The following is a 13833-nucleotide window of genomic DNA, read 5'->3' as shown; positions in this document are numbered from 1 at the left end:
TTCGTTTACCTTTTCCTCACCTAATGAGTTCTCTAAGATTGCTTTTGTGGAAACAGTATCGGGATGTCAGGTTTGATGTTTTCAGCCTCAATTGGTCCTCACGGTGCACATCTGTGATGAGTTCTCTAAGTATTCTTGATTCACTTCATAATCCTTACATAATTTAGTACTTTTTCACTACAGACCCAGGAGACTGCAGTTCATGTCTCTGAAGACCGTATGGGGCCTTAAGGCTGCAGGTTTCTTATCCTATCCCTGGATTAGACCATATATGCCAGGGCCGTACTGGTCAGGCGGGAAACCGGGAAATTTCTCGATGGGCCCTGGACGGTGATTTTTTTAGTGGGCCCTCCACCTCCTATCGTAAGTAGCGGTATATGAACCAAAAAGCACTTTTCACGCACTCCTTGCATACGGGAGTAAGGAACGTCTAGTACCGGGAATACAGTCAACTAATCCCAGATCAGCGTTGCCAGCCCATGATGTTGCGAAAACAGCCTTTCGCATTTTTCGTAATTCAAGTCATGAAAGGTTCCTGATTTCCCACTCTGCTTTATACTTTTGATAATATTGAAGGATTAAGTTAAATTGAAATCTCAAATAATGCCATAATTTGAAATTAAATAATAATTTACATTTTACAGCAGCGTTGTTTTCTGCATAGAAAATATACAGGGCCGGATTAAGACAATTGGGGGCCCTGGAGCGGGAAATACAAGGGAGCTCCACCAAAACTTTTATGATGAGCCCTCTCTCAACATCAAAAGTGTCCATGAATTATATATGTGACTCATGTCACGATTTTTAAACTTTTATGGTGAAAATGTTTTCAGTAATTTTTAAAATTTTTGGGGCCCCTTTGGTTGCTGTCAACCAAGGCCGTAGCTAGAGATTTCGGTGCCCGGGATGAAGTTGAATCCGGCGCTCCCCTCCCCTACACTCACCTCATAAGCTTTTCTTTTATTTATACATCTAAGAGAAGCAGCTTTTGTCGTTATGCTAGCTTAAATTTTTATCAAACTGTTTAGACAGACCATTAAAACAGCCGAAAGCGATCATTAGTATTCTTTTAGAAATAAGAGCTTTTTTAAAGAGGCTTATATTAGTTTTGTTAAACTTGACAAAACTCCTTTCGTTTAATACAAATCCAATTGGAGAATAGATATAGAAAATAGATATAGAAATTTACAACTTTTACAACATTTCAAACTATCGATAATAAATGAAATTTCAATGCATTAGAAACTGTTTTTTTTTTTAAAACATATAGTGAATATTGTGAACATATAGTGTATGCTTTTAATATATATATATATATATATATATATATATATATATATATATATATATATATATATATATATATATATATTGTGAAATGTAACGGAAATTCAGAAGGAGCCTTTTTTGCGAATTTCTCAATATTGTTCGATGGAGATAAATAATATGTTTAATGTTCCTCTTTAAAATCCAACTACATATGTTTGAAATTATAGTAACTATTTAATTTCTTAATGAATGAAAGTTCTAATTTTAAGGCTACTTATTATTAACATATTGAAAATACACATTGTGTGTATGTAGATAGATAAAAATATCACACTACTTGATACGTATGCACAAAAAAAAAAAAAAAAAAAATCCTGGCGATATAAGTAGTTGGTGGTGAAATCATCCCAATAAATTCCTTCAAATTGGAAACATGTCATGTGAATGGAATAAAAAAAAGATCACTGGTAGTGATCAGTCTTTGAAAAAGACGAAACTCGTTAGGTTAAGTTCTGACTCCGTAAGCCCCTATTTTACAGCTGCTTCAAGTTATTTATGAAATGTTATGCTAACTTCAGAAAATGTTATTTTTCCCCTTGTTTACCCACATTTTTTAATATTCTCGCGCAAACAGCAGCTTGCGGCCTTCTATATCACATCGTCATTAACAAATCATATATAATAACTTTCTTTAAGTAATAAGTAAAAGCTTGCTGTGACTTATTGAAACGTTTGAGTTGCGAGCGAAGCAAGGAAGAATTAAAAAAAAAAAAAAACCTATTCCTTTGCAATTCTACAACATAGATTTAACAAGGTGCCAATACTTTTTTGGGGGGGGGGACGCGTCGTTTATTCGTTTCCAACAGTTTTCCTTTCTTTTTTCACTTTTGCACCCTCTTGCTATCAGCGCCCGGGGCTACGGCCTCGCTAGCCCACCGCTTAGCTACGTTCTACTGTTAATATAGGACAATGGAGAAGCGTTGCATTTGTATAAATTATAAATTACTTCTGATGTTTCATATATGTATTTGTATATGCACCAGGGGCGCCTATGAAAGGTTTATGGCTCAAATGCGGTATTGTTATTTAGATATGAAGTAATCGATTTTGTGCAGATGATTGTACAGTGCAAGAGAAGAATGGAGCATTGGGCATTACGACAGATCTGTCAGTGCCAGGGGAGAAATTACTGCCTTAAAAAAGTTTTAAATCTGCATTTTAAGACTTTTCAGCATACTTGATCCGAGTGACACTCCCGGACTCCTTTTATTGTCGGGAGGGGCAGTACGTACATGTGAGTGGGCCCCCTACAAAACACTTTCCCGGTGGGCCCCTGGGTTGCAGTACGGCCCTGATGTAGGCTAACACTTGGCACGTTCAGCGCATAAGGGAATCAAGTTCATTTTGGTCATTTTGGACATATTTCATTTTTATGATCTCTATACAAAGGCGCTTTTAGATGTTAAAAGATTCATGTGTAGGTATTGTAAATAACTTTTGGTGAAAATGTACCAAGTGTACCCAGTGAAGTTTGGTGAGGATGCATCCAGTGGGTACAGTATCCGTAAGTGGTACTTGAATTTAAAGCAAATGGATGCATCTGTAGCGGAAAGTCAACCTACAGTAAACGAGTGAACGTTTGCATTGGTCTTCACGTTCTTCCAATCTTACACCCTGTGATTTTTTTCTCCTAGTTTCTGTCAAATTACATATGTATCGGTTATCTTCACCAACTATGAACCAGAATCTTCGTGTTCACATTGCATTAGTGAACCATCTAATGTTACGAGTATGGCAAGGAATGAACTACAGGGTTGATGTGCGTCTCTTGACAAAGGGAGCTCACATTGCGATGCGATTATGTGAACCAAATGTAACCAAAACAATTTTAGTTTCCGTTTTTGCATTGATACCTCTTTAACGTCTTTGAGTTTTATTAAGCGCATCTTGTTCAGATTTATAATCAGGAAGATCATTTGTAATACTACTATAGGCCCTATATTATATTGTAGTAACACATTAATCATTACTTGTCCAATACATCTCTTCTAAAACTACCTAGGTACACAGAGCAAATATGCTTTTTAACTTACGTGTGTTCGAATTTCAATTTTCTTAATTTATATATATATATATATATATATATATATATATATATATATGGGGGGGTGTATGTATGTATTGGCAGTAAAGTAAGTGTGGTCAAGTATTTTCAAGTATCTTCTATTCCTATTATCAGTTTTCCCAACTATGGGTTGATCCAGTCCGGGACAAATATTTGAGGAAAGGCTTATATATACTTATTAAGTTGGGAGTAACTTAAACAGTGAGCGACATGCCTGTTACCAGACAAAATTTATAAACAAAAAACTTTATAATTATTACAAGTTAAATGGTAAAGCTAGATTTCTAAATAGTACATAATTAGTTTTCTTGCTATTGATATATATTAATATTTTTATAACTTGCTGGTTTCTGATTTCCATTTTTACGGCATATCTGCATGAGACACATACTTTTACTTAACAAGAATTTTAGGAATGACCAAAAAAAGGATCAAAAGATTTCGATCTTGGCCAAAAATTTTAGGAATGATAAAAAATGCATCAAAAGAGTGCGATCTTTGCCAATAATAATTAGTTGTTGGATCAGGGGCCACAAAATATATGAACGGCCTCTAAATCTAGTTTTCGTATTTTCGACGAAATAAGTACATCATACTGAGTTAACTGATAGTTTGGGTTTGGCTACATTATACCGTAGAGGGGGGCTACTTAAACTTTGGAGGAAACTTTGACATTTTCGGTGATACTTTGACACCATGTTCTTCAAGATATTGTTAACTCACATTCAAGCACAATGAGATGGAAAAGAAAAGGTTGATGTAATAGGAGACAACTTGGTATCTCATTTCTCCCCAATGTTGTAAAAGTTGCAGTGAAAGAAGGAATCTATTTCACTTATCTGCCGCCTAACTCAACGCTTCTTCTGCAACCTTTAGATGTCGGAGTATTTGCCCCCCTCAAAAAACACTGGAGACAGATCTTGAAAAAATGGAGGAAGAAATCGCGTCGGAAGGGAATCATACCTAAGGAGCAAATTCAAGTTATATTGAAGAGGCTCAAATATGCTTTGGCTGCTAAAGTTCCAAGCAATCTCCAAAGTACTTTTAGAACAACTGGACTTTATCCCTTCGATAAGCAGGCTGTGCTCAAGAATCTTCCTGGCGGTAACAGTAGTGCATCTGAAAGGATCTTGGATGAAAGCCCTTTGGAATTTCCGAAGGAAGAACGAGGTTTCAACCAAGAGAGAATCCGCCACAGAAGAGTAAAGAAAGTGAACGTAGCACCTGGAGCACCAGTTACTTTGAAAAGCAACAAGAACAACAATGAACTCGAATCTGAAGAACTTCCAGAACTTGAAGTGCAAAGTGATGACTTCCCACTGGAAGAGCCAGCGTGTTCCAATGTGGCCAAGAAAAGGAAAATAGACGACAATTTTTGTTCAATTTGTAAGTGCGATTTCGCCCATTACCGAGGAAGAGATTGGATTTGTTGTGTGTTATGCAAGTTGTGGGTTTGCGGGATATGTAACAAAGGATCCAGAGATCCGTTCTATGAATGCGGAAATTGCCAATATGATATGTAATAGAACTCATTACTGTACCAGTTCTTATTACAAAACATTTTGTAGTTTCGATTTCATTTTTTTAATTATTATTATTATTTTTCTATTGTTTCACTTTGTTTGATAGCCAAGTTTTAGTTTCAGAATTTGTTAAAAGTGTTGTCAAATGTAGAAAGGGTAAATAAAAGTACAAAACTACCCCAAAATTTGCCTTTATCATCCATTAACAAAAAAAAAATGTTTTTTAAAAAATAAAATCAAGTGTTCAACAAGTCCCAAAAGCCACCCAAATTTGACCTAAAATGAAAAGAAGTAACGTGTCAAACTAGCCCCAAACCGTGGGGCTACATAATCACCAATTTAAGTCAGAATATTTTGGTGTAAGACTTAGTGTAAGGAAACGTTATTAGTAGGGGTTTGTAGCCGAAGGTCCATTTGGTGTAACTGCACACATGCAATATTATATCGAAAATAAATACGAGAGTTATGTTCAATAAACTTTCCAAAACATGTCAAAGTACCCCCCCCCCTTTACGGTATGTAGTTTTCCAGATATAAGGTGTACAAAAAATGTTTAGATTGAAATATATTGGATTTTTTGATCCAAAAAAGTAAATTTCACGAAGTATCATTATTGTAATCACAAACACACACAAAAAATTACTTTTAGTTCCGGTTTATTCCACTTTAAAAAGGGAATGTTCAGTGTTTGCATTTAGTAGGATAGAAAAAATTAACAAATTTTTTATCCTGCTAAGAATATCAAATCAATTCATTAGAATATATTGTTTTTAAAGAATTTTCAATGCAAAGAAGAAAAAACTATGAAAATACACGAAAAGACAGGAATAACAACTATTTTCTTACTTGCAACCACTGCTGCTGGAAAGATCTGTCGTGGTTACCTCAGCTGAATTTTTAAATCGGTGTTTTTTTATATATATTTGCGATTGCCATAGTTAGAAATTTGCAATTTATTTATTTATTTTTGTAACCAACGTTTTGTAACCATATGTTTATTATTCAAGAAACGGAAGATTGATTTTCGGTATTTACACTGCCCATGTGAACAAAAATTTTTCTCCGGAGCAAGACGTAGTATTCTTGGTAAAATCCCGCCCAAACTGGGACAGTTAGGAACCTCATCTTAGTGCAAAGAACAATTTATAATAATAAATATCATTAAAAAAAACTGATTACTCACTTCAGACTTGTAGAAGATTATTTTGTTATTTAAATCAGCTAATTTGGATGTTTCTGCCATTCGAACCATCTTGCACTGAAACTCCAAGTCGTCATTTCGCATGTTTAGTGAGTACACCACCTGAAAAACAGAAATAATAATAATAATAATAACTCAATGGTACGATGAAGGACGTAATAAGGCGAATATTATTAATGCCCAACAATATTGCAGACTGTCCGTTAAACTTTCAGTTCTGCTATTGGGAGTAGATGCCTACTAAAACCTAACTTTAACAACTCTTATGATCATTACAGTTTCATATATTTATGTTTCGTTAGTCACTGTAAGTTCCCGTCTCTCTGAACATGTAGCACACGTAACTTTTGTTCCACGTAGCTCGGAAGAAATCCCCTCTGGAGCTATAGCATTTTCAGCGATCACCCAACATCGTAACTGGTGAATTAAGGCAAAGAAAGGACCATAACGCTCAACTAAAAATCTTTCTGGGCTGTAATTAAGTGAGTACTTAATTTAAACAATAGTGTAATGTAGTGAGTACTTAGTTGAGAGACAAAGTTTACTCAATCGTAACTTATTTCTCTTTTTGTCCTTCAACTCCCTTCTACTTTAATACCATCACATTAGTAGTCTCTCAAACTAAGCAACCACTTCACAGCACTTCCGGAGTCTGAACTTCATACACTCACATATTCACCATTAATCTTTATGTCGATTCTAATCAAAAGAGTGAATGAAACTGACGAGGTTGGACCTTAACCTTGTATCTATTTTTATTGTCTAGACTTACCTACTTATACTTATTGTAAATACACTTCAGAAAGTTTGGAAGTGATAAATTTTTCGGTAGTTTACCACTGAAAGTTCTGAAACTTCGTCTCATATAGCCTCGCTGCTGAAAGGACATTTAAGCTCAAAATCAACAACTCAACTCAATTCAGTTCTGAAACTTTTTTTAAATGGAAACCAATAATAGCGTATTAATCAAATTCAAACCTAATTTCCTTTACTAATAATTTTTCTTAAGAAATTGGCTTGACGTTGAAGTGCCTTATAGTTGAGAAATATTAATTGGCATCTGCAACTGAATATATATATATATATATATATATATATATATATATATATATATATATATATATATATATATATATATATTTAATGAAATTGTAATGAAGTTTCAAATATTCTATTCTTATATACGTGGCGTAACTTCAGTTTCCATTTGCCCTTTAGAACCAACAGGAAAAGAAACTGGCCAACCTATTCTTGTTCTATGGCTTAGTAACTCGGCGTAACAATGTTAGACAAAGAAGCTCCTATAACATGATTTCGGGCAAATATCTTTCAGACAAGCCTTCTCAAACCATCTATTCTCAATCTACAGTCAAACCTGGATAAGTGGAGATGCAAGGAACCTCCAACATATTCCCGCTTGGTATCTCACTTACCGAGTTTCTTATTTAGCAGATTGAAGTACTCGATCTCTTACTTACGTTGGACGAAATTCCCGGTAACAGAGGTTTCTGAGTTATCCAGGTTTTACTGTATTATTTTTAGAGTATTAACATTGTTCATCGTTGCAAAATATTTTTCCTACACGTAAAAACTTTTTTTTTTTCAAAGAATGTATCTTCGTAGTCATTTATATAGAGTTATCCATATAAAAGTAATTCACCGTGGTAACATCAGATACCATCCGAAAGAGCATGAAAATGTAAACACTTGCTTACTTACATGTTGCAAGACATACTGAAAGTGGCCCTTGTTAACACTTCTGCGCACATAACATATATTGGCTGACATAGCCTGTAAATCTTCACTGATGATGCTCCAGATGATGTGAGTAATCTTTTGGTGTAATTCAGCCAGAGTATGGGGTTATTTGCATACATCTGTTCTAAGCATCCTCAGGGATAAAAATGACGGAACGACAGACCTGGGGAACGAGAGGACTACAATCCCTTTCTTATTGTGCTCTCTTCTATAAACAGTTCATGCATCAACGCCAGGGATTCGTTCGAAGTGTCGCATGTGGCTCCATCCTGTTGAAAGTAGATCGCGGAGCCAGACAGATACAGACTCCGCAAGATGTTAAACAACTTGAGGATCAGGTGGCACACAAGCGTAACTCTGAATTGCTTAGAGAATATCACACAATTATTTTCTCGTCTCTGGTTTACCTGGCCTAGCTACTTTTATGTGGGCTACCCTGCAGAGTTCAACGATACTAAAGCCAGGAACAGAATTCGGGACCACACGCACCAACAAAGGAGTGAGCGCAAATCACCACCGGTGAGAGCATTGTTGGTACGTTCTTCCATTGATAGCTAAGTCCATTCGGTAAGTGAAGCATTCAGGTCGAGACACTGAAAACTAACGCAGGGAGTTTGGGTTTTGTATTGGGCTTATTTATTTTAAAATATTCCTCCTTCCGCCTCTTCTTCTTCTTTATATTATTATTATTATTATTATTATTATTATTAATAATAATAATAATAATAATAATAATAATAATAATAATAATAATAATAATAATAATAATAATAATAATAATAATATTGGTTGATCGATTTATTGGGAGTTTAAGGTCTTCATTTAGCACCACGCTTCATGAAGCGGTACCAACTGCTTCAAGATCTAAAATAAAATAAGGCTTATCGCATAGCCGACTAGACGTAAATCTGAGTTCAATTTCCGATTATGATAAAAATATTTTAGTATAAACATAGCATTAAAAGCTATCGAACTCCAGTCTAGTAAGCCAGAAATAAAGGTGCTGGTAATTCATGCATTGACCACAAATTACTTGAACCCTTTTGTGGATTATAGCACCAGTAAGTGAAAGAGTGAAAGACTCGCCTTCCTTTACAACTGTTCATAGAATACAATATTGGAAGAGTTGCTGAAAAGCAGCTGGAAGGAGGCTTAATACTAACAACGGATCAAAAGAAGACGGTATGTGACTTTCTAAGTTTGAAAGCATACAGTCACGGAAAAATATAATGTGTATATGTAAGTAGGCCTATTAGGTTCAAGAAAAGACCATTGTTATGCCTTGGCAAAATCTCGGGGTGTTGTAGTTCTGCTTAAGGTACAGTGGTACTAGAACGAAAAAGTGAGAAACGAGAAAATCTTGAGAAAACTCACGCGTGCTATGTTATAAGCCTATCACATACTCATATGGGCAGGGATCCAACAAGAGACTCTAAACATCAGAGGTGAGTACTTTACCATGCTTCGTCGTACCCCCGGAAGATACCGGTAATCAAATAAAATTATTAGTCTAAAGTCCTGGATTATATCTTAAAGGCTAATACGGGTGACGAAGGAAAAGGAGATGACGAAATAAATACATTAATAACTTTTTTTTATATATATGAGAGAAATCCATATACGTAAGTAACGCTTGATAACAGCGGTTTAGCCAGCAATTTTTTCTTACGGGCATGGGCGGCGATTAGGGGGGCAGTTGCCCCCCACTTTTCTGAAATGGCCTATGAATGTATATAGTTTCAACCAGGGAAATTTGTATATTAACATTGATATACAAATATTCATATCATTCTTGCCCCCCCACTTTTAACGTCCAATCGCCGCCACTGCTTACGGGGGCCATGACTCTTTCAGGAGGGCAGGCATTTATATACTAAAAACAAACTAAAAGTCATGTTTCACAATATGAAACCACTCATAACTCACGTACGTATCATTATTAATATTTATAGCATGCTACCTTATTGAATCATGGGTTCTGAGAGTGTGTGAAGTTAAATCACAGGTTGTAGGAAGTGTGCTAACAATAAACTGTTCAAAAGGTAACAAAAATTGTTTATGCATACTTTTATGTTTATTGTTTGAATTTGCATTTATATTGGTATAAACTGGAAAAGAAAGAAAAGGAAAGAAAAAGAAAGAAAAAGAAAATAACACTCAGAGAGACATATTCAATAGCATAGTGATGAATTCGAAAATCCACTTCGAATTTAATGTGTTGATGTGGTTCAATCTTTGCACGTAGTTTATCTTTCATGTTCTATTATAAACATATAACCACATAAGGAACGAACTCAATGTAACGGGCCAAGCCTCAGTTGCCCCCCTTTTCCCCTTCCCTCCTTCATAACTACACAGCTGCTTGATAATCAGAAAGCCTGTAAGACTTAAAGTCTACATTGAATCTTGGCACAGAAGAACTAGTAACAGAAATGTTCATTCAAATAGCAAACTGTGCCTGTTAAGAATTAGACACGTGGATTCACAATACAAACATTTCCTACACGATTGAATTATCTCAGCGTAAGCTGAGTATAGGTGAATGTAAGACTTCATTCCTTAGAGTGAAGTCTAGAATGTAGCATATTGAATCCAGAAGTATCCTTATTTTAACAAATCAGTGTGTATTTATACGTTTTTTTTATTCTTTTCTTTTTTTATCTTTTTAGGTTCTTTTCTTGGTAAATTGTGCAAATGTGATGTGTCTTCCCCTTCCGACCAGACAGAAAGATAGGAAAAAAGATCGTTCTGCTACTAAAAGATGGAACATGTTCAACAAACATCGCTTTATCTTGGTCACGTCAAATACTTACAACGAGTGGCTGTTTCTGGACAAAACGGTGGGAGACAAGAATCTCAGTTGATGCATAACAGAACAGCTACTGTAAGGACTCACAGGAACCTCATACACACTTGCCTACAAGCCCGCTCATATACAGATATATGTACTGGTAAAAGGCTCAGGAGTTAACTAACTTCGTGATATATCCGTCTTTCTATGCATGTCTTCTAATGCATTTTGGATGGAACTATATACACATGAGGAATGATCAAAAGATAATAAGAATCATTTACCAGCAGCAGTATATTTATATTTAATTTTATCGATTCTAACACTAATTAATGCTAGTTTCTCAGGATATGTTACCTTCAAGGGCACCGATTTGTCTGTAACTTTAGGGTGCCCATTCAGATGTGTGTTTGGTTAAGACAAGGGTCTAAGAAGGCGTATATGAGGATTTTAAGACAAATTGAATTCAAATTATGCCAAATATTGTATATTCATAAAAAATACATACTGTATAACAATAAAAATACATATTCATAAAAATACATAGGGAGTCCACATGAGCATGGAGGGGGCCGAGCCCCCGGCTCTTCCAGGATCGGCGCCCTTGGTTACCTTATGTCAGATATATATATATATATATATATATATATATATATTAGGGTGGTCCAAAATTTCGAAAGATTGAAATTTTACCGTGGCACCCCCTAATTTTCTTCTTCCTTCCAAAGAAATAATACATGCAAAATTTCAAATCAATAGCTCAATATTTAGAGAGTGCACAACCTACTTAAAGTTTAAAACATTAGTGCTTTATTGTCGCTGTATTGGCAATGTGATACACTCTGGTTTTGTGCATCTGCTCTCCTATATCCAGTTATATCATTATTTATTACAATGCAAGTATGCCACTGTAGGAGATGTTCTAACAATGATCAACGAAGGCTGTCTTATCATGTTATACCAGTATTCCATTCTTTTTGACGCATCCATTGCATTTTGTATTTATCATGCCATTAGAAACAATGTAATCTTTACAAGTTTTAAACAATATTCACTGCAATGACAAATTTGTTCCCATCTACGTTACAGATTTAGCAAACAATAACTTGGTTTCGTTTCAATTGATAAGTTGCAGTCCGTCCCACTTTATGCATATTCGTTTTCCGGTGGCGGAATCAGTTAAATCACAGGTTATAGGCGATCGCCTCCCCCCCTCCCAGAAGAGGGAACTTTTCTTTTATTTTATTATAAATAAAACCCATCCCAGAGTTTGGAGCTCTTAAAAGTAGCTCTAAATAGCAGTATTACAACCCACCGCCCCCCTTCCCAGAAGTCGATCCTGGATCCGCCCCTGGGTGGAACTCGCATTTCATCTGTTTAACGATTATACAGGGTTTGTCCGGGAAGTAATAGGACTGATTTTATTCCGCCATGACCGTACTTCGGAGCGTGCACGCACCGACTGGATCCGGTAGAGGGCGTTCCTAGCTAACGAACGAGCGACTGGTCAGTTGTCTCCGAGCACACGGAGAGTCAGGACAGGCTTTTTTGCGCGACGTGTTTCTGTGAGTGGTGCAAGCCGAAAATGCAGCGTTCGTTAGAGCAGAGGTACGCGATTAAATTCTGTATTAAACTCGGTAAATCTGCGACAGAAACATTTGATATGATCAAGCAGGCTTACCCAGATGATGCTTTAACAAGAAGTGGTGTGTTTCGGTGGCACAAGGCCTTTTCGGAGGGCCGGGAAGAGGTCGCCGATGAAGACCGTGCTGGAAGACCTTCGACTTCGACAAACACCGACAATGTGACTCGTGTGCGCGAAGTTTTGAACTCAGACCGTCGACTAAGTATTCGTTTAATTGCCCAGATGTTAAATTTACCAAAAACTGTGGTTCATGAAATTGTGACGGAGCATTTGAACATGCGCAAGGTGTGCGCGAAGATTGTCCCAAAAGTCCTCACTGACGATCAGAAATTGCGGCGAGTGGAATTGTGCCAAGAAAATTTGAACATGTGTGAAAGTGACCCCCAATTTTTGAATAACGTAATCACAGGTGACGAATCACGGATCTTTGAGTATGATCCCGAGACAAAGGGGCAATCTTCCGAGTGGCAGACGCCGGCGTCTCCTCGCCCAAAAAAGGGAAGAATGAGCAAATCCAAAGTGAAAACGATGCTCATTGTCTTTTTTGACATCAAAGGCATCGTCCATCATGAATTTGTTCCTCCTGAACAAACCGTCAACGCCAAGTTTTATGTTTAAGTGCTCAAGAGACTCAAACGAAGGGTCAATCGGGTCCGACCAGACATCGGAGCCGACTGGAAGCTGCACCACGACAACGCCCCGGCTCACACCGCCTTTCTTGTGAACAGCTACCTGACCAAGGCCGGCATCCCAACGCTTCCGCAGCCGGCCTACAGCCCAGATGTGCCCCCGGACTTCTTTTTGTTTCCTCGCCTGAAACGCCCGATGAAAGGCAAGCATTTTGAGACGACAGAGGGGATCCAAGCAGCTTGCACCGCGGCTCTCAAGGCTATTCAGGAGAATGACTTCCGTGACGCCTTCAATGCTTGGAAATCGCGCTGGCAGCGCTGCATCGACACAGAAGGAGCCTATTTTGAAAGTTTTTAAAGAATTGTAACGATTGGCTCAATATATATATATATATTTAAAATCGACTCAGTCCTATTACTTTCCGGACAAACCCTGTAATCCAGGAACACCTCAGTCGGTCAGACATTTGGTGACAGTAACCTGATAATACCGAATTATAGCGGCTGATTGTTCCTGTTTGTTCACCAGAACAAAAGCTAGAAGTGTGGTGGTGAAGTGTTGGTTTGCACTGTGATGTGATAGTGAGTATGGGACAAAGTTGATATATACTTCGTTACTGTCATATGAGAAGCCACTAGAAATAAGACTAGACTTTATTTGCTAGGAACAGATAAGGAAACTCTGACCGGAAGTAAGCTACCTTCAATGCGATGTTTTGCGTGTGTTTCACCATCATCTAACTTTAAAAGAACACTCCAGGATAGTGCTAGAGATGTTATACAATAAACTGTACAATTTTGGGAAAAGGCTCGTATTCCAATTCGTGGTGAAAAGCATGCAATTGTGAAACTCGAAATATTGAGAGAGCAAGTTTAAAGAAAAGAAAGAACC

The 13833-nt window shown here is 36.8% G+C and overlaps 1 protein-coding gene across 3 annotated transcripts in view; it reads right to left on the bottom strand.

Annotated features, from left to right (window-relative positions):
* LOC145690704 (uncharacterized) overlaps nt 1-13833 on the bottom strand; it is a 430408-nt gene that overhangs the window by 376700 nt on the left and 39875 nt on the right. For all 3 annotated transcript variants that reach the window (XM_081765884.1, XM_081765876.1, XM_081765867.1), the window contains exon 2: nt 6101-6220. In XM_081765884.1, the coding sequence (XP_081622010.1) occupies nt 6101-6220 (120 nt within the window). The remainder of the gene's footprint in view (nt 1-6100; nt 6221-13833) is intronic.

The sequence above is a fragment of the Thermobia domestica genome, chromosome 1 (assembly GCF_964235325.1).
Source record: "Thermobia domestica chromosome 1, izTheDome1.hap1.1, whole genome shotgun sequence".
Taxonomy (NCBI): domain Eukaryota; kingdom Metazoa; phylum Arthropoda; class Insecta; order Zygentoma; family Lepismatidae; genus Thermobia; species Thermobia domestica.
Note: the sequence above shows the minus strand (reverse complement) of the source record. Positions and strands in the feature narration are given on the sequence as shown.